Source organism: Neomonachus schauinslandi, chromosome 11 (genome assembly GCF_002201575.2).
Source record: "Neomonachus schauinslandi chromosome 11, ASM220157v2, whole genome shotgun sequence".
Lineage (NCBI taxonomy): Eukaryota > Metazoa > Chordata > Mammalia > Carnivora > Phocidae > Neomonachus > Neomonachus schauinslandi.
In genome coordinates this window covers 3,265,907-3,289,928 of record NC_058413.1, presented here as the reverse complement: position 1 = coordinate 3,289,928, position 24,022 = coordinate 3,265,907, and the positions used below count along the sequence as shown (strand labels likewise).

At 55.3% G+C, this 24,022-nt stretch overlaps 1 protein-coding gene across 6 annotated transcripts in view; it reads left to right on the top strand.

The window, feature by feature from the left end:
• Positions 1 to 24,022, top strand: part of CTTN (cortactin) — a 32,534-nt gene continuing 8,512 nt past the window's right edge. Inside the window, exons 1-13 of one of the 6 annotated variants that reach the window (XM_021685601.1) lie at positions 1 to 81; positions 4,329 to 4,426; positions 6,368 to 6,454; positions 6,561 to 6,634; positions 8,388 to 8,517; positions 11,912 to 12,022; positions 12,995 to 13,049; positions 13,809 to 13,919; positions 16,509 to 16,619; positions 17,122 to 17,232; positions 18,253 to 18,363; positions 19,843 to 19,898; positions 22,336 to 22,405. In XM_021685601.1, the coding sequence (XP_021541276.1) occupies positions 6,368 to 6,454; positions 6,561 to 6,634; positions 8,388 to 8,517; positions 11,912 to 12,022; positions 12,995 to 13,049; positions 13,809 to 13,919; positions 16,509 to 16,619; positions 17,122 to 17,232; positions 18,253 to 18,363; positions 19,843 to 19,898; positions 22,336 to 22,405 (1,027 nt within the window). In that variant the 5' untranslated portion in view covers positions 1 to 81; positions 4,329 to 4,426. The remainder of the gene's footprint in view (positions 82 to 4,328; positions 4,427 to 6,367; positions 6,455 to 6,560; positions 6,635 to 8,387; positions 8,518 to 11,911; positions 12,023 to 12,994; positions 13,050 to 13,808; positions 13,920 to 16,508; positions 16,620 to 17,121; positions 17,233 to 18,252; positions 18,364 to 19,842; positions 19,899 to 22,335; positions 22,406 to 24,022) is intronic. The other 5 variants (XM_021685602.1, XM_021685604.2, XM_021685603.1 and 2 more) reach the window with 5 other exon arrangements.

Genomic DNA, 24,022 nt, shown 5'->3' with positions numbered 1-24,022 from the left:
CGGAACCGGAAGTGGAGCCGGGCGCCCGGGAGCAGCGGGCGCGGCGGAGGTAGGGCCGGGCCGGACCGACCCCAGGCTGCGGTGAGCGATCGCGGCTTCCTCTGGGGGGTGCTGGGAGGGGGGGCCCGCTCCTCTGCCGGCTGCCCTGGGCGCCGCCAGCCCCGGAACGGGAAGGAAGCGGCGGTCGCTGCGGTCTCGCCGCTCTTCCGCTCGCGGTTTAGGGCGAGGGCGAGGGCGAGGGCGCGGGCGCGGGCGGGGGGGGGCGCGCGCGGGCCGGTCGCTGGGCTCCGAGAGGAGGGCTCCGGGCCCTGAAGGGGAGAGGCTGGGGCTGCGTGGAGGAAGGGGGACCGGAGGGTCAGACGGGGGTAGGGGTCCTCCGTCTGAGTGCAGGGTGCCTGGGTCCCTAGGGGGGAGCCGGTGAGAGCCGAGGGAGAAAGACCGGGGGTCTGCGCGGGGCGGGGTCGGCTGCGGTCCGAGTGGCCGGGGAGGGAGGGGCCGGGGAAAGGCCGAGGTCGGGCGGGGTGGGGCCGGGGTCCGAGGGGCCGGGGTCTGGCAGGGAGAGGCCTGGGGTCGGGGAAGGGTCAGGGTCGGGCGGGGAGGGGCCAGGAGTCTACGCCTGGCGGGATCCGCCGGTGTCTTAGGGGCCGCGGGGCCGGGGAAGGGCCGGGGTCGGGCGGGGAGGGGCCGGGGGCCGGGGTTTTCCGGTGCCCGCACCTACCGGGAGTTTCTGCAATCAGGTCAGTTGGAATGCAGCGACACGCGCAACTGCGGCTAGTTGAGAGGCTCTAAATTTGGAGCAGTCCCTCCTCTGGGTGTGTTGGAAGTCACCAGAAAGGTTCTTTTGGGCTGTTTGTTGTGTTTCCATCTCTTGAATATTACGGGAGCTCGATCGCCCTACTGGAGGGTCGGGAGAAGAGGGGACAGGGCTTCCTCGGACTGGAATCTGTGGACGAGTGGGGCCTCTGGGGGAGGAATCCCATTTTCCGCTGACCGCAGCTCTGGAGGCATCCCGAGTGGGCGCTCCCCTCCCTGGGACCGCCCCGCCAGCGCCCCATTTGGGTTGCGTCGACTTGGCCGCGCTGTGCTCTGTCGGGGGTTAACCCCCTGGGTTCTGGCCGCCTGGTCCGGCCCAGCGGGCCCAGGGCTGGGAAGGGCTGTGCGTTGGGCAGGCCCCTGCTGTCCCTGCCCCAGTGCGTGGAGGCAGCCCTGTCTCTCTCAGAGAAGCACTCCCATATCCCCAAGGAGCAGGAAGAGCCCTAAGGGCCACTTTCCGGTTCTCCAGAATAAGAATAAAAAGGGAGGGGGTGCCCGGTTGTTTTTGATACTTTGTCTCCCAGTGCCTACCTCTGACTTTTGGGTGGATCATTTTGATGGGCTTATCTTTAAAGCACTTCTAAGTGGTTCTGATTGGTGATTCATCTTTGTTGGGTGCGGGGCAGCCCAGGTAGGTGCTCGGAAAGGGTGTGGTCGAGGGCCTGAGTCATTGGGAGCACCCGGACTGCCTGGTGTGTTCCCAGGGCCCCCGCGGGACATGGCCTCCAGCACTGGCCTCCTCTTTCAGGTTTGCAGGTGTGCAAGCTGGTGCTCTGAGCAGACCCAGGGGAAGCATGCCCAGGCGCCAGGGAGCTTTTCTCAGCGGAAGTGCGGCATGGAGGAGTGGGTCTCCCGGCAGCTGTTTTGGCTCCTCTGGGCCTTGTTTTCTCTGCTTCTCTGCTGCCCTGGCGATTATGACCTTAATGGGAAGCTAATTCTGTCCCATCATCTAGAACCTTGTCCTGTAGAGTTTTCCACTCGGTTTATATGGCAGCATCCAGTGACGTCACACTTGTGCGGTCTTGATGAGTGAGTACGTGTGACGTTTGCAAGGAAGGTCTGTTAATGGTGAGGGGGGTTTTCTGTTAACATTTTATTTGAGATGCAATTCACATACCGTATAATTCACCCATTTAAAGGGTACAATTCGGGCGCCTGGGTGGCTCAGTTGGTTAAGCCACTGCCTTCGGCTCAGGTCATGATCCCGGAGTCCCGGGATCGAGTCCCACATCGGGTTCCCTGCTCGGCGGGGAGTCTGCTTCTCCCTCTAACCCTACCCCCTCTTGCACTCTCTCTCTCACTCTCTCTAATAAATAAATTTTTAAAAAATCTTTAAAAAAATAAAAAATAAAAATAAAGGGTACAGTCGTTTTGTCGTATATTCACACAGTTGTGCAATCATCATCACAATCCATTTGAGAATAATTTTATCACCTCAAAAAGGATCCCTGTTACCTCCTTCCAATACTAGGTAACCACAAATCTACTTTTTGTCTCTCTAGATTTGCCAATTCTGGACATTTCATGTAAATGGGACTGTATGATACCTGGGGTTTGGTGTCTGGCTTCTTTCCCTTAGCGTGTTTTCGGGAGTCACTCGTGCTGTGGCGTGCCGTCAGGCCTTCCCTCCTGGGTGTTGCCAAATAACAGTCCTCTGCGTGAAGGGATCACATGTACCTGCTGCCTCACGTGGGCATCTGCGTTGTTTCTGCTTTCTGGCCATAATGAATAATACTGCTGGGAGCGTTCCTGCGTGAGGTTTTGTGCAGACATAAATTTTCCTTTCTCTTGGGTCTGTCTCTGTCGGTGGGGATCGCTGGGCCACGTGGTAACTGTGTTTAACTTTTTGACGACCTGCCACACTGTTACTCATTTTTCTTCACACCAGCCCTGTGAGGCGGTTCTGGTTTCTCCACACCCTCCTCAAACTTGTTATTGTCTGATTTTTTATTTTAGCCATCCTAGAATGAGTGTTGTGGTAGCTCACTTATGGTTTTGATTTGCATTCCCTTCATGGTTAATGATACCTAGTATCTTTTTGTGAGCTTAGTAGCCATTTATTCATCTTTGGGGAAGTGTCTGTTCAGATCCTTTCCACTTGGTTTTACAATGGGGTTAATTGTCTGGTGGTTAATTGTCCTGTTTATTGTTGAGTTGTCAGAGTTCTTTCTTTATTTTGGGTATATGATCTGAAAACATTGTTTCTCTCATTCTGGGAATTGTCCCGAGTCTCTTGCCGGTGTCTTTTGAAGCAGAATGTTTCAGATTTTGTCCAGTTTATCTGTTATTTCCTCTTCGTGCTTGTGCTTTTGGTGTCACATCTAAGAGCTGTTGCCACATTGAAGGTGATGAAAATCTGTGCTTATGTTTTCTTGTGAGAGTTTAATAGTTTAAGCTTAGATTTGAGATCTTTGACCTGCTTTGGGGTTAATTTTTGTATATGGTGTGAGGTAGGGAGCCAAAGGCATTATCCTTGGGTCCAAAAACATACCCAAGCTTTTACATTTTCAGTTATCTTTGTGATTTTTTTTTTAATTTAAAAATTTGAGGGGGTAATAAATTGTTGTAGATTTGAGGCTCTCACTAGCTGCCCTTGGGTAGATTTTTATAGATGCTTGCTGATTACAGTAATAACCTCAGTCCCTAGCATATACTAAGCAGCCTACAGAAGTTAGGGTTTCCAGAGGGGACTTGAGGAGAGAGAAGGAGTGAATAGTTGGGTCAGGAACTCAGTAGGAAACTGAGTGTAGGGAAGGCTAGCAAAGCACCATCCCTCCAGTTCCTAATGTGTGACAAGGCTGCAGGCTGACGCAAGCGGCTCGTGCTTGTGACTGGCTTGTTCCTAGGGAGCAAGGGGACCGGATTCCTCCGCTCTGTAATGTTTAGCAGTACAGTGCTGGTGGAAGTTGTTGTCTCGTCCTTGGGAGAAGGTGGTGCGTCAGTGGCCCAGGGAAGTGGAGTCTTGATCTCTGTGCTGTAACCATATCCGCTCATTAGAAGCACCGCCTGTTCTGCGCTGCTCCCCGCGTCACCCCGCTTCTCATCCAGGTAGCCGTCACTGTGCGGCTTTTGTCTCCCAGCCACATTGTGATCCCTTCAGAGTTTTCCTTATGTTATTTTTTTAAACTCACAGTAATAGAATTTTATCATTTTTAGCAAAGTCATAATTTAGAATGAGCAAAGAACGGAGACGCGTCAGGATGATAGCCAACAGAAGATGTCTGCTAGTGATTGCAGCAGTAATTTCTGTTTGCACGAAGAAGAAACTTTATACAGCTATAAGCCTTTTGAAACTTGCTCTTTTCTGTATTTTCTCAATGTGTCTGAAAATCGATTGAGCTTTTAGGTTAGTAAGATGCAAATCTTGCCATCCTCCTTTCAGATTTCTTTACAAAGCCTCGTGAACCGTGGGAGGATGTCAGAGTTTCCTGAAAGGACCTGTGCGTACAGGGATTTGCCCAGACTGCCTGTCAGTAGACATCCGTCTGAGCTTTCTACTCTTCATCTTTTTGCAGACAGAATCCACTCCCAAATGCCTGGAAATTCCTCACTGGATCACTGGGCTTTCCACAGAGATTCGTGAGCAGCCTTTCATCTTCAGCCAGAAAGAAAGGTTTGTGCATCGTGAGCAGTCTAATCTTCTTTCCCCTCGGACTGTCAGGGTGGATCCCTGAGCAAGGAAAGGGGTGGGTGTTCTCCCTTTTGGTGTGCAGAGATAGGGACAATATTTTTCTGGGAGGAAATTGCGTTGTTTAAAAAGTAAAGTCAAGGGACGCCTGGCTGGCTCCATCAGAAGAGCATGTGACCCTTGATCTTGGGGTCTTGCGAGCCCCATGTTGGGTGTAGAGATTACTTAGAAATAAGTAAGTTAAGTAAGTCAGTCAGTCCAGTTTCCAGTGTTGCCTGCGGTTTAGAAATAGCAACGGGTTCCAGAAAACTCTGGAGTGGAGGAACAGGAAACATCTCTGTCCTGGGAGGAGCCGTCTGGTGTCTTGCTGTGGAAGGTGGAGGGGCTGCCAGGCAGGATGGTAGGAAGCAGGTGCTAGTGCTCACCTTGCCCTCGAAGGAGGCTGGCTTCCAGAAGGACCACTGGAGATGGGCTCTGCTGTGTTCTCCGGATGAGTCTACAAAAGCAACGGGCAAGACCTCTTTCACCTTTGCCTGAGGGGGAAACGTAGCCTCACGGTCCTCCCCAGAGACCCTGTCCTTCTGTGTGACCATGTCCTCAGTGGTTGGAACCTCAGTGGCTTGAACTATGGGCAGCTGAAGTCCCACAGTTGGGTGGCCCCTTTCTAGTGTGGTGACATACAGGGCACACTTGACTGAGAGCGGCAGACTGGGCGAATCAACTTTCGGGCAGCTGCCCCTGCATTTGTAAGTGGGCGCACGGGGACGGAGCGTATCTGGTTGCTCCTCCCAGGGCTGAGGGTTTAGTCTGTTTGTTCTCTAAAATCATGTCAAAAGCGGATTACATCTGGGAAATGCTTGCCGTGCCTGGGACAGCCAGACAGAGGAGAGCAAGGTTTGCGGTGGCCTTGGGGACAGTGTTGATTCTGCCTTACCCAGGATCAGGTGACTGCTCAGGTGACGGCGACAGCAGTCCCATCTGGGAACTTGAGAGCGCTGTGAGGCGCCCCTCACTACCACCTTGAATTTGGACTCGAGGCCCAGCAGAGCTGGGGAGGGGGTGGTGCGGATCTAGATGGGAGGTTTTCGGGCTTGTGAGGGCCTTCTGTCCTGTCTGAATTCAAGCCACAGAAGCTTTCGGTTGATCGAGTTAAAGTAACCTTCCAGGTGCTTCCTGGGCTAGGTGAAATTTTACTAATACTTCTGGGGAAAAGGAGTCCGTTCTTCTCAGACATCGTTTTCTCTTGAAACTCTTAAAGATTAGATTTTACCTTTGCGGTTAGGAAGAGCCTCGAGCTGGGCAGCTGTGAAGCCGTCGTCCTCTGTGCCAGGTGAAACCGTCCGCTGGGGCGGAAAGGCGACAGGCCGCGCTCGGGGCTGCCCAGTGCGGGGAAGCGTCGCAGTCCATGTCCTGGGTACTTCCCCAGGTAGACAGTGAAGCGACCCTCTCATTAATCACTTGAAACATTTGTTCACTTGTCGGAGTCTGAGTTAAGGAAGTCACTGTTAAATGTCCAGTAAGTACTAGAAATCAAAATGGGTACTTTTCTTTTTTAACTGTGGTAATGTAGGCTTTACGCTCGCGGTGTGGGCTGCTCTCCTGTTCGGTCAGCACTGTTGTCACGACTCAGTGCAGGAGGGATGTATTCTTAAGGAAGGAAGCGCACGGGAGACTTTTATTTTCCAGAAGGTGTTCTCATTTGAATTGAAACAGAGTATTTCCGACCGGTGTTTTGGATGCCGCTGGAGAACAGTGCTGGAAGTGCAGTGTTCAGTTTCCTTCCTTTGGGGTGTTGTCCGCGCGCGGGGCTGGTGGACGCTCCCTCGCCGGCGTGGCTGCGCCTCCCCGAGCCGGGTTGGAGTTGGGGGGCTTGGGGGCCGGGAGCCGCCTGCTCGGCCTCCGTGACCCCAGACACTGCTCTTTCAGATGTGGAAGGCTTCGGCGGGCCATGCCGTGTCCATCACCCAGGACGACGGGGGCGCCGACGACTGGGAGACCGACCCTGACTTCGTGGTACGAGTCACCAGCCCACCTTGGCTGTACTTCTCCCGAAAGGGGCTTTCCTCTGCTGTTCCTCTGGGTCGTGTGAAGTCTGCTGATCATTTCTTCTTCTTTTCAGAACGATGTGAGCGAGAAAGAGCAGAGATGGGGGGCGAAAACCGTGCAGGGCTCTGGGCACCAGGAACACATCAAGTAAGAGACTTTCTTCCTGTTGGCATGAAAATGGCCCCCTGAAAAACGGACAGCAGATGGGGCGGGGGCCCTGGCCTCTGTCCCTCACGCGGTCCCTCCGTCCGCTGTGCAAGAAGAGTGTAGGACACAGTGATGTACTTCTGCACATGTGTGCAAGTGCATGTGCGTGTGCGCTCACATGTGCAGGGACTTTAAGTTCCTGCTGCGGATGAGTATTGTATTTACGATTCCAGAGTCCACTCTTCCAGTAGCCGAAGCCTCCTTGCAGGACGCGGTCCCCTGCGCTCCCTCTGCAAGTGGCCGGTCTAACACGCACCGTGTCTTTGAATGCCTTAGACCTGAAACATCCTCCCCCCGTGATTTTCTTACAACTTCACTACTTTATCACTGGCCTTTGGGTCCTGGGAGCTGGATTCTAGGCACTGTATTCTCGCGAAAACCCCAAAATAGGAGAACTGATGGTCGCCATTGTAGGAGAACATGGCCTTGTTCCCGACTTGGCCCTGCCTTGACCTGTCACCTCTCTGGGTGGTGTTTCCTTGTCAAGAAGTGTAGATAAAAGCAACTTTTAAAACGCACTCAGACTTTAGTGTAGGCCGTGCTGGCTGCAGAACGTATCCGCCCTTTCCCTGTCGTGAAGGGCCGTCCCTGACCCCATGACCTGTGGTGGCCATTTGCACCATTTGTCTTACTTGGCCCCACTATCTCTCAGGAAGATGAAGCCATTCTTGGCTGAGAAAGAGGCGGAAAATCGTCCATAAGAGAGGGTGACGTCTGTAGTGTGGGCGTTTTAGACCGAGTGTCCATTCCTCCCTGACCTGCTGTGCCCACACCCACCACAGAAGCCTGTGGAGGGCGTCGAGGGAGGGCCCTGGGCCTGCCTGGAGGGGAGCCGGCACCATCGTGGGTTAGGCCGCCTCCCGAATGGGTTAAGTCACCTATTTCTCTCCTCGTTTTCTCTGTTCCCGTGGCTTTGAGACGTGTTGACCTTCATAGGAGCTCCTGGTAGAGCAGCCCCTGGGACGGTTCTGGGTGCCCTGGGGTCCTTCGGGGGTGAGGAGCCGTGTTCTTGCTCCTTCTCCTGAGGGGCTTGGCGGGGGGGGGGGGGGGCAGTGTGCCACTTCATGGTCTCCTGATGGTGACAGCTCCCTGACCTGCCAGATGTTGACCACATCCTGTGATCTGTTTGACAATCCCCAGCGTTTCAAGTAAAAAATGGCTTTGGATGATAAATTCTGAAAGTCTTTCATTTCAGCTTTGAATATTTACAAAGCTGGAGTATTTCAAGTAAAGGGATGCTGTCTAAATGTTCTGTCTCACTGTCTTGGACCAGTGTCCTCAGGGTGTCTGGGGTAAGGGACTGCTGACTTTGTTTCCCCTTCTGCCTTGGGTTGGGGGCCGCTCACAGAACTGGTTCTCCTGGTCCTGTTACCTGATGAAACAGAGAACTTTTCTGCGTTTGAGAAAAAGTCCATGTTTCAGGATAGGTACTCCGGGGGCTTGGGATGCCTCCCTTTAGGTGCCCAGGTTGGTTTCTTTTTCCCCTTAAACTTGACTTGGAGAGCTGGTGGAGCAGGTGGGCCAGCAAGCAGAGGAGTCAGGAAAGCACAATGAAGGTGGGGATTTGGGGGCCTGGAGTCACAGGATTGCAGGTTTGCGAAGATGATGTCCCCTGTCCTCGCGTGTCCTTCTCGGAGGTGAGGATGCGCTTCCTTTCTATCAGTTTGTTTTTATTTTCTCTCTTTCCTTCAAGCATACACAAGCTGAGAGAGAATGTTTTTCAAGAACACCAGACCCTCAAGGAGAAGGAGCTTGAAACAGGACCGAAAGCCTCGCACGGTTATGGAGGGAAGTTCGGCGTGGAACAGGACAGGATGGACAAGGTGAGGCATGGCAGCTGTGTGATGCTTCTCGAGGAGCCCGTAGTCGGCAGAGCGGGGGCTCCGGCCTCCTTGGATTAAATGTTTTGAGTCGGTTTCTGGGAGCTGAGTAGTAGTCCTCTGTTGATTGACCTGACTTGTAAACTGCTCCTGCTGTTGAGAAGCTCTTTTAGGATTCTCTTGGTTCCTGGGTGTGGGTGACGTGTAGGGAGGCCCAGGGCTGCTCCGGGCTTTGGGAGGCCCGCCCTGTGACCCGGACAGAAGCCCAGAGGCATCTTGACTGCAGGTGTGGACTACTGCGCGCAGCTCAGCCTGCAGCCGGAATCAAATCCGGGGGCTCCCTTGTTTCCCGCCACAGGTGAGCGTTGGGCCAGCAGGTGTGCTGACGTCCTTCGTGCATGAATGACCTTCATGCAGGAGTCTGGCGCTCCGTGTAACACGGAGTCCCTGCCCACAGGCCAGGAGAGAATGCTCCCTCTGAGAACAGTGGGCGAGCCTCCCCTGAGCCATCACCGGGCGAGTGTAGGCATCCGGGGACGCGGTGTCAGCGTTGTCGACTGAACATATCAGCCTTTGACAGCACCCTGCGTCTTCTCTGTCCTGAGAGGGAGCAGAGGAGCTCTGGAGGGCTGATCCTGCAGGAGAAGGCAGAGCAGGGGCCAGCGTATCCCAGGCTTTGCCACTGAGGCAGTTCTTTACGTTCTTCAGACGTCCCTGTAGACGCGAATTTCCCAGTCTGAACACTGTGAGATTGCTCTGACCCGACAGATGTCTGCCTTCATTCTGCGTAGAAGGGAAACCATCAGCTGATAGCGAGTTCTGGTCTGTAATTCCAGACCTGTCTCCCCGCCCCCCACCCACCGCACGCATGGATCAGATTCAGTGTCTGAGCTGACATGGAATGACACTGCGGGGTCACAGTGTACCTGTGGGCCCCAAACCAGGTCCGAAATTTGCCTAAGCTGGAGTTGGACAAAGTGCGAGCTGCAGGAAAGACACAGGGATGTTTCCTGGTGTGACTGTCATTCCCCGGAGATATCTCAACAGGGAAAGCGGGGAGCAGAATAATCTTTGGATTCTAAAAAAAAGCCTGGTAGCTTTTTGCAGTGCAAACAGACAAAACCTTCATGTGCTTGGGACAGTGAAAGAATCAAGTAAGTGGAAGCTTTTCCCACCCCAAACAAAGCCTGTGAGCATGGGATTGTGGGCAGTTAGAAATGCATTATCAATTTGGGCCCCCAGGTCTGGGTTGGAAAAATGACACACTGGGGACAATGAAGTATCAAGGAAGCGCTCCATGGCAGGAGCGACACGGTGTTCACTTCTGGCCTCTGCTACTGGTGGGACTGCCCCTCCTGCCCTCCCAGCACCGGCCTTTCTAGTCGAGAAGCTTCCCTGAGGAGTCCCCCCTCCCGCCAGGCCGCAGCGGCCCTTCCCCTGTGCCTTCTCCCTGTTGTCCTCTGCTCCCCCTCCACGTTGCCACCTTTCCGTGGAGGCTCTTCAGGGCTGAGACCTGTCCTTACCTGGTGCCTGGCCGGGTACTGTGAACGTGTTCAGGGACGTCTTATGAGTGCCCATGCGGCACGTCTCTGGCCGATACGTTAGCGGTCCCCAGACGGCTCGGGGAAACACCCTCGTGCCTCTGGGGCCGGTAGAGTGGGTGGCGCCCCTTAAAGAGGAACCTGGTAGGGATGCTGATGTGGCTCGTGGTTCCTCCCTCCGCGCCTCACTGCACACTTAGGCGAGGCTAGCTTGCAGCTCCTGGGGGCATGATTGGACCGGTTGTCAGAAATAATGAAGATTCCCAAACCAAATAACTCTTACTTGTAACCTGTTCTCTCCAGAAATTGGAAAAAGCCCTAAGATCTCTGTGTTAAGAGTTGAGGACAACGCAGTAGAGACTTTCAGAGCAAGACCCATCCCGGGCAGGCACGGATTTGCCAGAGGTGTGTGGTCTGGGCAGGTGAGGCAGCCGCTGGCCCCTGTCTGCGAGGCTTTCAGGCCCCCTGCCCTTCAGTCAGGGTCGAGCTGGCCGCGGCCTAGGTGGCAGGCCTCGTTCCTGGTCGCAGCCACACCCCGGAGCTGGAGTGTGCATCCAGACGGTGCCCTGCCCAGGGCTGACCTCTAGTTACAGACATGACTTTGGTCAGTGGCGTAAATCCGTGTTGATAAACCAGTTTAGAATAATTGCCAAGCTGTCACTCTGGCTACATTTTTAGAAAAGTTTTCTTAAAACTTCTTTCCCCTCTTTCTGCTGAGATTGGTGCTGGGGGGCCCCTTCGGCAGGCTGCACCTCGCGGTTGCCCTATCAGTGCCTTCTGGGGGGACTCGAGGCTGCAGGTGGCCGGTGCGTCTCGGAGCTCGTCGGTCAGTCCCAACGTTGAGCAGCCTCGGGGCGAGGAGACAGGAATCCAAAGGTTATTCTGCTTCCAGGAAAACTCCACTGCTCCTTCCCCTGGGATACGACAGAACGGACTCCTGAGTTGCCTACGGAGGGTCAGCAGTGGGGCTGACCCTGCTTTAGTTCAGCCTGAACCCGGGTGTCCTGTGGATCTCCGGAGACAAGCAGCGGGCATTTGAGGGGTGCTTCCCGGGCGGTGTGACTGTCAGAGCTGGAAGAAGGGTTCAGATGTGCCGTCCCCGTTCTGTGTCACAGGGCCCCGCCACCCGTGGTCACTGTCCACTCTGGGGGCGGAGCCGGGTGCCGGGAGGCTGGGCAGGGCTGGGGGCTGCTCAGGGTTCGGTAGTAAGTGTGTTCAGGTTTGCGGGCTGTGGGGTCTCTGGCAGTTTCCTGAATTTGGTGGCTGAATCTCAGAAGTGGCCTCAGTATGCAAATGAGCAGGTGTGGCTGTGCTCCAGAGACTTTATTTACAACGAGCTGGGTGCCCGGTGTGGCCCAGAGGCCGTGGTGATGGGGTCTGCACGGCGGCGGCTGAGTTCGCCTCCTTCGCCGAGGGCCGTGTGGGGACGCGGTGGTGCCCGCTCCTCGCCCTGCATGGGGTGCTCGCTCGGTAGACTAGTGGCCGGAAGTGTGTTGTAACGGAAGCACGCTGTCCGCAGCTCTGTCCGTTAGCAAGGTATTTCTGGTCCCCGTCCCTGCATCACGCGGTACAAACGTGCTTCGCTTCAGCCGGCAAGTAACTCAGGCCAGCAGTCTCCGTGGGCAGGCCGGGTGTCGCAGGCCGGGTTCGGGGCCTAATTGACCTCGGGGTCCTTGCCTTGTCCCCATTGCGGCCGAAGGCCCCACCTGGCAGGTGGCCCGTACGCCGGTGTTCACCCTGTGTGTGTTTCAGGGAGGAGCCCAGCCCAGACTGTGGGGGGCTGGTGCCGCATGGTCCTTGTGCGGGGGTGGCCGGGCCACTGGCAGCTAACACCCCCTCTCCGCACCCTGTTGCAGTCAGCTGTCGGCCATGAGTACCAGTCGAAGCTCTCCAAGCACTGCTCCCAGGTGGACTCCGTCCGGGGCTTTGGAGGCAAGTTTGGTGTCCAGGTGGACAGAGTTGACCAGGTGAGTGAGCGTCGTGGGAACCGGCACCCGGGCGATCGGGGAGTCCGCCGGGATGGTCACGGTAGCACGAGGTGCCTCTGGCTCGGCTCTGCGGGGTGGGCGTTCCGATGGCAGGATTCCTAGAAGCACCCACCTCCCCGCCCCCCCGCCAGGCTCTGAGATGATTGGCTGGCTGGGCTAAGAATCGAAAACAGGAACGTGTAAGGATCTTTTTTGCTGTTTGCTGTAGAAATCCTCCGTGTTGGTATCTATTCATCAGATGGACTGGGGACAGCCTTAGATTTGCCTGAAACTGTGTCCCTGGGGACCATTTCTAGCCACCCTTGCTGCATGGACGTCCCTGTGACAGGGCAGTGTTCAGAGCGGTATGGCAGAGGGGCCTCGCCCCCCCCCCCCCCCCCCCCCCCGCCCCCGTGCCCATTTCCAGGACTAAGGCCTGGTGTCTGAATCTCTGACCAAGGACTGTCAACACCTTTGTTTTCTATCATAGCATCTGAGAGCCTGGACTCTGGAGTTGCAGCTCAGTCTACATTCAGGCTTTGCTCCCTATTAGCCGTGGTTCTGTGTTAACTGTACCACGGGGTGATGGTGCCTGTCTCTCCCGGGGCTGTGCGTGCAGATGCCCCCACCGCCCCCGTTCTCGTGCCTGATGTCCGTGTTGCTCTTGGAAGAGCTCACGTGCAAAGCAAGGTCACGTGTGGCAGTGGGTGTTGTCCCAGGTTGACATCGTGGGCCGGAAATCCACGAGTGGAACTTGCTGTGCAGCTTGGCCCGCACAGCCCACGGGGCCGTGTTCCCACAAACGTCAGACACCAGGGCTTGGGGCGCTGATTAGACCTGCACCTGGCTTAGGAAATCAGAGGTCAAAAAATAATGTGGTTCTTGTTTTTAAAAATGTTGTATGTATTGGGGGTTCAGATGAACAGATTTGGAGGTATTTAAAATGTGTTTCCCTTTTTGTGGTACCTGCAGTCTGCTGTAGGCTTTGAATACCAGGGGAAGACCGAGAAGCACGCCTCACAGAGAGGTAAGCTGTGTTGTGCTTGCGGGGGTGGGTGCCCCCGCCGCCTTGGGGGCGAGAGCATTGTCGCCAGAGGGGGTTTCCTGGGCAGGGCCGTGCTCCCTAAGCATCTGGGTCGCGTGTCACCCTGGCGCCTCCCAGCCTGCGGCAGAGGCTGCCTTTTCTCCCTCCAAGCGGCATTGGCCCGGGAGAGTCTGGTCTCGGGCGTGGCTGGCGGAAAGCTCACTGTCCCCCAGCGGTGGAAACCGGAGCCCTTAGCTCACTGATGCTTTGCTGTGCGTGTGGTCCTCAGACGGCGCCGGCTGACCTTCCAAGTCGTGCCGGTCTTGGAAAGCCTTTTTTGGGAACGGGAGCATGTCACTTTCTCAAAGCCTTTTTTGCGCATGGGTTTACTTCTGTGTCTTGCGTGTCATCGGATGGCTCCGGGAGCGGGCGCTCTGTCCGTTTGGCCCCGATGGACCTTCCCAGTCCCTTTGGGAAGGGATGAGCTGCACAGCTTGCTTTATTCGGATGATTCATTTCCCAAGTGGGACTGCAGCTCATGTGTGCCGTTGAGAAAGACACGCCCCTCTCGTGGTTGCTGGGGACCGTGCTGGAGACGGAGTTGGTCACTCATGGGTGACCCTGGGGAACGTTTTAAACTGGGTGCCGATCTCTTGATGAGTCCTGACTCTGACATGTTTTTGTCTTGCTCGGTCAAAGAGCCGAAGTGACAGTTGAGCCTGTCACCGGGCTTCTTTACTGACTGCTGCCCTGTCTCTGCAGACTACTCGAGCGGTTTCGGCGGCAAGTACGGCGTGCAGGCCGACCGGGTGGACAAGAGCGCCGTGGGCTTCGACTACCAGGGCAGGACGGAGAAGCACCAGTCGCAGAAAGGTCAGGCCAGTGCGGCTCCTGCCTTCCTCCCGCTCTGTCCCGCGTGGACAGACGTCCATCCGCACCGGGAGAATTTCTCCCCCGTGCCAGGCGGCTCACGGGACCCTGCGCAGCCTTTTTCACTGCACATGTGGGGACGCTCTTGTCCTGTTCAGGTCAGCGTCGGGGCTTTGTCGTACGTCTACCACTCCGTCCCCGTCATGCGGAGAAGCTGCAGACACGTAACTATTCCTTTTTAGAACGTGGAATTTAGGTCATTTATGATTTTTGAAGCTAAAAATCGACTACAGTGAATATTCTTGTCCCTGTGTCTCATATATATAAGTGATTATTTAAAAAAGTGAATTTCTAGAAAAGGAATTGCAGGGTCAAAAGGACGTTGAGTTTATTTTATTTATTTATTTATTTATTTATTTAAAAGATTTTATTTATTTATTTGACAGAGAGACAGACACAGAGCACAAGCAGGGGGAGTGGGAGAGGGAGAAGCAGGCCTCCCGCGGAGCAGGGAGCCCAACGCGGGGCTCAATCCCAGGACCCTGGGATCATGACCCGAGCTGAAGGCAGACACCTAATGACTGAGCCCCCCAGGCGCCCCAGGGACGTTGAGTTTAAAATTGCTGTGGCTACTGCAGATTGTCCTCACCTGCCATGCTGACTTTTCCCTCCGTCGTTGGGAATCCTGCCCGGGGAGGGGTGTCTCCATACAGGGTTTACAGATGCGGTCCCTCCCGCGGAGGCCCTGGATGCTTGGTTCTTCTGCGTTGTTTATTTCGTGTGGCCTGCATACTTAATTTTTTTTTTTAAAGTAATCTGTACACCCAACATGGGGCTCAAACTTACAACCCCAAGATCAAGAGTCACATGCTCCACCGACTGAGCCAGCCAGACGCCCCGCACTTGTAAATTTTATATGTAAAAACAGAGCGCACACGTCTTCTTTAAAACCCCAGATTTCCGTAAGAGGCAAAAAGAGAAGTCCCCACTGGAGGCACGGCTGGCTCGGGATTTCCTGGGGACGCAGCCGTGAGGCCTGCGGGGCGGCCGGGCCTCTGCTTTGCTGTGGGCGTCTCTTCCTGTCACACCAGGCCTGCCCGCCTGTCCTGAGACCACGGCCCCGGCACGAAGTGTGCCGCACAGGGTCACTTTCAACTCGGCCTCCTCTGTCCACTTGGGGCAAGCCCATCCTCCGCTGCCCAGTACGGCACGCAGCCTGCGAGTCGGGGCCTGCCCTCGGATCTGCTCAGGGCTCTCGGACCCTCTCTCCTACGAGCCTGTGAAGAAGAATAAAAGCCGCCTCTGGGAAGTCGGGGAGCGGAAGGCAGAGCCCGTGGGGCAGACAGGGTTCCTCTGCAGCCCAGGCCTCCCCCCAAGGGTCTGATCTTGGGTCTGTTCTGCGAGTGGCCCTGGGGGAGCCGTGCTTAAGTGTCAAGATACGTATTTCAGTGACGTTGCTTTGGGTAGAAGTAGTGTTTCTGGAAGATGCTCCGTGTGTATCTTTCTGCTGGCTTTAGTTGGTGAGGCAGAGGGACCTCGTGAAAGCTGGCCACTACGGCTCCGGGGCTCATCTCGCTCTCAGACATAACACGCGTCTTTCTTTCCTTTTTATTTCTTTTTTAAAATTTAAATTCAGTTAATTGACACACAGTATATTACCGTTTCAGGGGTGGAGTTCAGTGACTCATCCGTTGCATATCACACCCAGTGCTCATCACATCGCCTGCCCTCCTTGATGCCCATCACCCAGTTACCCCAGCCCCCCACCCCCGTCCAGTCCAGCAGCCCTCAGTGTGTTTCCTAGAGTGAAGACTCTCTTATGAAGAGTTTGTCTCCCTCTCTGATTTCGTTTTATCTTTCCCTCCCTTCCCCTAGGATCCTCTCTGTTGTTTCTTAAATTCCACTTATGAGTGAGATCATGTGATCATTGTCTTTCTCTGATTGACTTATTTCACCTAGTGCAATACCCTCTAGTTCCATCCATATCTTTGTAAACGGCAAGATTTCATTTTTTTGATGGTTGAGTAATATCTCATTGTGTATATGAACCACATCTTCTTCATCCATTCATCTGTCGGTGGACATCTGGGCTCTTTTCATAGTTTGGCTATTGTGGACATTGCTGCTATAAACATCGGGGTGCACGTGTCCCTTCGGATCCCTACATTTGTGTCTTTGGGGTAAATACCCAGCAGTGCAATTGCTGGGTCATAGGGTAGCTCTGTTTTCAACTTTTTGAGGAAATGTTTTCCCGAGTGGCTGCACCAGCTTGCATTCCCACCAACAGTGTAGGAGGGTTTCCCTTTCTCCGCATCCTCGCCAACATCTAACACGCTTATTTCGTGATCTCCTTTGGAATGCAGGGACGATAAGACAATTGTTAAAATCCGTTATACAGGCTGCTCTTCACATTTCTGTTGTTACATATACAAATAATACTTCCCACTGTCTCCCATATTAGTGATCTTACAGTGTGCCTGAAAGATTTTTGGTTTGTGTTGTTTTGTTTTTAATTGGGTGATAAGAGTACTTTCTCAAATCAGCTCCCCGATTGTGTTGCTGCTGCATAAACAGTACTTCCCTTGTTTGCAGATTACTCCAAGGGCTTCGGCGGCAAGTATGGCATCGACAAGGACAAGGTGGATAAGAGCGCCGTGGGCTTTGAGTACCAGGGCAGGACGGAGAAGCACGAGTCGCAGAAAGGTGCCTTCCACTTTCTCCTCTCCTCTCGCCCGCAGCTGGTAGCATGATGAGTGTTGGCCAGAACAGAAAGGGAAAGTGTCCCTAGGAACCCCTAAAGTAGATGCCTCTTTTTAATTAAATACCGCACTTTGAAATATAGCAAATCCATAAGTGCAGCTGTTAAATGAAGAAACCATATCCTGACACATCTTTGGCCCTGGCACCCCAGCAGTTGCCTGTAATAATGGCCATGTGTCGCACATCTGTGTTGTAAACGCGGAGATAGTGGTGACTCGTGGGGGCTGCTTTAGGCTGCGTGCCTTGGAGCTCTGTATGCAGGGTCCTCTTTGTGCTCACGGTGCCGAGAGTATAAATCAGGCTGCTTTCCAGACATTGTCGAGGAGGCCTTCTTCCTGCAGGAAGAGAGATTGGTTTAGCAGGTTATGTGTGTCTCACTGTATTAGGAACATGCTGCCCGGGCTCCCCACTAACACTAGATTGTGGCCTATTCTTGTGCGTGTAGACTATGTGAAAGGGTTTGGAGGAAAATTCGGTGTACAGACAGACAGACAAGACAAATGTGCTCTTGGCTGGGATCACCAGGAGAAATTGCAACTGCACGAATCCCAAAAAGGTACATTTATTATGCCTACTCCTCCCGAGATCATTCCAGTTTGTTTCCGTCCACAGGTCCATCAATGTGCTGTGTTTTTGCTACATTTCTGTCATGTGTTGTTTTTCTCTCCACCGTTGGGGGTTGTCCTGTGCTTGCCACATTTTTGAAACGCTCCCCAGCTAGTGTAGCAATGAGCCCCCCCGCCCCCGGGAGCTGCTGATAAGGGGGCACCGTGCCCGCCTTGCTCCCGGAGCATCCTGGGAACGCTGCTTTCTGCCCGCGTGTGCATTCCCGTTGATAAAGTGTGCTGTGGGGCACTGCCTCCGCTTGGAAGCATGTTCTCGTCAGAACAAACAGCATCCCTGGGACCTAGGCTGCGGGGTGGGGGGGCCCCATCACATGTGCCCCGGCCTCGCACCCACCCTTGCAGCCAGCACCCTGGAAAGTGGGGCCGACCCAAGGGGCCCCGTGATACTTGCGTACAACATGTCTCTCTCCACACGCACAGAGATGCACTCTCGTGTCTGCAGCGCGGGTAGGACCCCGGAAGGAAACCTCAAAGCATGGAGTGCTTTTTCTGAATTATTTCAGATGCAGTTCCTAACTTATTTCCAGATCTTGGCTGAAGTGTTTTGAGTTTCAGTGTGTCCTGTAACCTCGGAGCCGACTTTGGCCTCTTCGTGAGCCCGGGAGCCGGCTCCAAGCCCCTGCACTCCGCAGAGCCCTGCTTTCTTTTTTTTTTTTTAAGGTTTTATTTATTTATTTATTTGAGAGAGAGAGAGAGAAACAGCATGAGAGGGGATAGGGTCAGAGGGAGAAGCAGGCTCCCCGCTGAGCCGGGAGCCCGATGTGGGACTCGATCCCAGGATTCCGGGACCATGACCTGAGCCGAAGGCAGTCGCCCAACCAACTGAACCACCCAGGCGCCCGAGCCCTGCTTTCTAAACGATGTGTTTGATGCTTGCACTTGCTAAAACGATTCTAACCAAACTGTGTTTCCTCTCTCGGTTTTCTCCACTGTTGCTGGTGGATTTTCAGATTATAAGGCTGGTTTCGGAGGCAGATTTGGTGTTCAGTCCGAGAGGCAGGACTCCTGTGCTGTGGGGTTTGATTACAAGGAGAGACTGGCCAAGCACGAGTCCCAGCAAGGCATAGTTGCTCACCAGCCCCGCCCCCGCCTCCCGCCTCCCCTTCCGGTGCAGCCCCATCTAGCACAGACTTCAGGGGCTCAGCCTTCCGAGTTAGCCGCTGTCCCTTGCCAGGGGCACGTGGGTGTTTTCAACCCAGTTCTACGCTGGAGTGATTCTGACTTGCACCCCTTTCTGCCCCTCTGCCCCTTAGAACTTTGTGTTTGGTAAGATGAGTAGTTTGCAGGGTAATGTCCTGCTAACCCCGTAACATGACTAGGGGTGGGGTGGGGTGCCCAGCAACCTTCTCCAGGAGCTCTTGCTGCTGACGTGACCGCTGGGAGTCACCCAGTGAGCTGTTTGGTTCCGCCTGGTCCCGAGCCTTCAACCAGAGGGAAGGTGGCAGTGAGGGGCCCGGGGCCGGCGTGTTCTGTGTGGTTTCTGTGTTTCCCTTGTGGTGGTGTCTTCGGCTGGGGTGGGGATGTTTTCTGTTTGTTTTTGTTTTTTGGGTGACACCATCTACGTATAAGTTCTTCACACAGAGCTGATAGTATGTGTTCAAAACTGAAAAGAAATGGGGAAGTTTTAGATGTAGATACTGGGACTCTGGCCAGTGCATTTGTCCTTTTTTTTTTTTTTTAAGATTTTATTTATTTATTTGACAGAGAGACACAGCGAGAGCAGGAACACAAGCAGGGGGAGTGGGAGAGGGAGAAGCAGGCGTCCCGCTGAGCAGGGAGCCTGACATGGGGCTCGATCCCAGGACCCTGGGTCATGACCTGAGCCGAAGGCAGATGCTTAACGACTGAGCCATCCAGGCGCCCCTGTCCTTCTTTAATTACCGTCCAAACTTGGCCTGAGTTCCGGGGGCAGAGTTCAGGCGTCCAGTGCCAGGGTCCTGGCAGGGCAGGAGCATGCACTCGGGTCCATCCGGCGGACGGCCCGGGGACGGCCTTGGCTCTCTCCGTGGCACCAGGGCTGCATGACGGCGTGACAGTCATGCAGATCTGTGTTGGGGGACATAAGTATTCGGCCGGTAGAATTTCCCCGGGGAATTGTTTTTCTTTTAAAAAGCAAGAGAAGCCTGCGGTTGAGCCCCCTTGTAGCGCTCAGTGGAGCAGGACGCAGGAAGGGATGCGGCCGGTCAGCCGTTGCTGGGCGGAAGATTGTGCTCTTGAAGTGGTGCATTCCCCGGCCCGTGCTCTGGCCTCCTCGCTCTCATTGCCTCCAGCCCTCGCCCGGCACCCTTTCTGTCCCTTGGGAGAATGCGGGAAAGCATGCACACGCCTCTTTCTGCCTCGCGCCTGCCTGCCTCCTGAATACCATTGGTAGAAACAAAACTCAGCCTTGCAAGTAAAGACTCATTGTTTGGCGGTTCTCATTTCTTTGCGCGCTGGGTGCATTTTCGTGGGCTGGTTCTGGATCTGTCTGCATGCCTCTGCGTGCGGCTCCGTGCTGGTCCTCGACCGCAGAGTAAGTGTTGTCTTGTGCTGCGTTTCAGACTACTCCAAGGGATTCGGCGGAAAATATGGGGTGCAGAAGGATCGGATGGATAAGGTGAGTATTTCCAATCCAGGGCCGAGTGTTTTCTGTGGATGGGTTTGGGGGTACACGGAGCTCTTGCTGTGTGCTGCTCCGGGGATGGTCTCCAGTGGGTGTCGGCTCACGTGTTCAGAAGGACAGACCCTGGAGCGGTGCTTCCCGTGCGCCAGGCCTTGCCTCGCATGCCAGGGGTGTCCTGTCCTGGGCCGTGCACAGCTGCGCCGTGAGGCAGATACTGTCCTTGCCTGTTCCATAGTCGGGCGTGTGGCCGGGCCACCGTTGGAACCCGGGCATTAGACTCCAGGCCAACGTGACAGCCCAAGAGCGTGTGGCTCTCTGAATTCAGGTTAGTGGTAAACCAAATTGGAAATTGGGTTCCTTGGTCCCACGGGCCACGGAAGAAGAGCTCCTGGCCACGCGTGAGTGCTGGTTCCACGCTGGAGCACGCAGCCCCGGAACGTCGGCCTCCTGCGGAAGGCCCACGGCACAGTGTGTGTCTAGGGTCAGAGCCTGGGCGCTGGGCTGCCTCCTACAGCGTTCCCCTCGAGATACCCCGTTCCTCTTGCCAAGGACTTTGTCCCTCCCAACGGCTTCATAGCCTTGGCGGCTCGGTCTTAAGCGCGGTCGGATGGCCTTTCTAGCTTGCAGCCCAGCTACATCAGTGTGGTGGGCTTACGAGCTCCACGCTGGGGCCTGGGAGCGGCTCCGTCCCCTCAGTTCAGCTGAACAAAGTCAAGCCGTCCCGCCCAGTCCTGGGCCTGGCCCCTGGTCACCGATGACAGGGCTGGTCCTCCTGCAGTCCTGCTCCATGGGGCTCACAGCTGGCCACACAGACATCATCACCTGGGGGACTCTGCCACATGACCGTGTGTGGGCCCCGGGAGTGAGTGGCAGGGCACAGGCTTGGAACAGGGTGGGGACTACCTGGGTTCCCGTAAATGTGCGCAAGGGGTTCAGAGCCAGGCGGTGACACGAGGTTGTCCCTAGAGAGGTGGGTCCCTGGGACTTGGGTCTGCAGTAGTCCCTGGGGTGATGGAAATGGGTGAGAGGTGTCCTGCAGGCTGGACCAGGGGACAGGGAGCAGAGTCCGTGTTGAGGAGTAGCAGCAGAGGGAGAGGGTTCTGGTCAGGAAGGAGGAGAGAGGACGGGGTGTTGGGGAGACAGCACAGCTGGGACAGAAGCCCCCAGGGTGGTGGCAGAGACGACCTCAAGCAGCATAGTGTGCTGGAGAACTGGCTGGACGAGGCCGTCACCCCTTGGAGCAGCAGGGAGCAATCCAGAGGGTGCAGACACCCTCTTCGCTCAAGGCTGCGGGGCGGTGGGGGGGCTCCGAGACTGTTCTGGAAGGAGGCGTGGCAGACACGGGCAGTTTGGGCGGGCGTCTGGGAAGGGGCAGAGGGTTTGTTGAGGGCAGCCCAGCAGCTGCACTTGGAGGTGAGGCAGGGATGGCTCAGTGACCCCTGGGTGTGCAGGCGCCGGGACTGGATGACGCTGGGTTGGAAGGGCAGGTGGGGGGCGGGGGGAGTGGGCTGGGTCACGACCCCTGTGCTGCCCGTGCTGCACCCCTCAGCTTCACGTGGCCAGTGAGCTTCAACTGCTCGCCTCCTTTGGCCCCCTTCCTCCTTGTTCTGTGTGGCAGAAAAGCAGCTGTGTCCTGAGCCCCAAACATGTTTCTCTGGGAGGTGTTTACTCACGGGGAAACTGAGGATGGCCGGAGGGCCTGTGAGCCTGTCTGTGTGCGTCTGAGTCCGCCTCTGGATGGACGGTCATCACTGTCCCTTTGCTGTGACAGAGTTGGGTCCTCTACAGAACGGGAAGCGGGGATCTCGCGCATCAGGCCCTGTGAGGCTCCAGCGTGACCCAGGGTGTTGTCCCTGGCCGAGCAGAGGCATCGGGGTCCCTGCAAACACACAAGCCTCTCTCGGTGGCCGGCGGGGGCAGGGCTTGAGCGCATCGTCGGGTTATGATTGCACGAATGCCGATACGTATTTTGGGGGCGAGGGGTCAGAGCAGTTTTAGCAAGTATGGGACAAAGCGACAGGTTTCCCATACACCCCTGCTTTCCCTCGTGCACAGCCAGCCCCTCCTACTACCAGTTACTAGCACCGCCCCCCCCGGGGGATGCGCTCGTTACAGCCCAGGAGCCTGTGCAGACACGTGTTCATCGCGCAGGGTCCTTAGGTGACGCCAGGCTTCGCTCTTGGTGTCGTATGTTGCATGGGTCTGGGCAGATGCGTGACGACACGTCCCCTCCGGTGCGGCATCACACGGGGTAGTCTTACCGCCCTGATGTCCTTGTGCGTGGGCAGAGAGGCGGAGGTGAGACCTCTGGGCGCTCTCGGCTCTTTTGGAAGCTGCAGGGCAGGCTCCCACGTTCGGGTGAGGTAGGAGCCCTCGCAGGCTGAGGAGGAAGGAAGGTGCTCCCCTGATTCTCCCGCTTCTGTCTTGGTAGAACGCTTCCACATTCGAGGACGTTGCCCAGGTGGCCCCTGCTTATCAGAAGACCATCCCCGTCGAGGCGGGTAAGTCGTGGCCGACCCCAGTGCCGCGGTTTTCCCAGGACGAACTTCTGCGCCGTGGGTGTTCCCGTCGTGGGCACAGCGTGGGCTGGGAGCGACGGAGAGCGCCCTTGTTCTGCTCACTCGGGGAGGGGGTTTTGCCGTGCCCTGACGGAAGGCCTGCGTGTCCCCGCGGATGCTCGGAGGCTCCTTTCGGACGCAGCGTGTTGCAGTGCTCTGCCAGTGGGGGTCTGTGTGTGTGGGGGGGTGCCTCCCAAAGCAGAGCTGGGCCAGCCACCCATCTGCAGGGGCCCCCCTCACTGCCCGGGACCAGGTTCTGGGAGGTTCTAGTGCGTGCAGACGCCCCCGGCTGGCCAGTCGGCCGCAGCCGTGATGTGAGGAGCGTGTTGCTCGCTTGTGCAGAAGCCGAAGTAGACGCTCTCGCCTTTTCTCTCTCTCTGGTCCCTGCGCCAGGCTGCTCCCAGCCTGTCTTCAGAGCTGGCTGCCACCAGAGAAGGTGTCTTCTCCCGCCTCAGTTGCATGGCCACGCCCTGAGGAGCACTGCTGAGTTGGGGGAAATGTATAGAAAGTGGTAAATGGACGGTAGGAGGCAGAGCATCCCCATTGTTTCCTGTGGACGCCCCGGGTCAGCGGTTCCCAGACTTGGGGGTCTCGGGACATCTGACACTCGTAGGGATCCTTTGTGAGGCTTGTGTCTCTTGATCTTTGATGTAGTGGGATTAAAACACGAGAATTTAAGATTTTACTAATTCACTTAAAAACAAGGAAACAGGGCGCCTGGGTGGCTCAGTTGGTTAAGCGACTGCCTTCGGCTCAGGTCATGATCCTGGAGTCCCGGGATCGAGTCCCGCATCGGGCTCCCTGCTCGGCGAGGAGCCTGCTTCTCTCTCTGACCCTCCCCCCCTCTCATGTGCTCTCTCATTCTCGCTCTCTCAAATAAATAAATAAAATCTTTAAAACAAAAAAAAAAAACAAGGAAACATCACATGTTAACATCATAATACTGTTTATGGAAAAAATAACCACATTTTTGAAACAAAACTCGCACAGAAGCGTGGCATTGCTTTGCGTGTCTGTAAATTTTCCTCGAAGACCTTTATTCTTAAGCTGCTTCTGCATTCGATCTGTTGTGGTAAAGGATGTTTAGGAAGGAGCTCTGCACTCCCCTAGATACGCTGTCGGAAAAGAGAAGGGCGTTACCCTAGCTGCGGATGCTCCTTCGCAACCCTGCACTGGGACGGGCAGTGGTTTCCTGGTGCTCCCAGTGGGTCCTCTCCCTCACAGGCTGCCGCATGGTTCTGGAACACGCGTTGGACGTTTGCAGAGTACTAGACCATTGAGTTAGCCGAACTTCCAAATGTTTTGTTTTTCATTCTGTAGTCCCCCCAGTGACATTCATTCACATTTCGTCAGTCTTACCAGAGTCCTTATGGACCTGGGAAGTTGTCATGCTCGGAGCAGATACAGGTTTTTCACAATTCTGATTTTTCTTGAAAGCTTGAATTTTCCCGTTGACGATAGATACTGCCGTTTTTCTTGACATAATAGACTGAGTTGATTCATTTTATTTTATTTTGTAAAGATTTTATTTATTTGAGAGAGAGAGAGAGAGAGCACAAG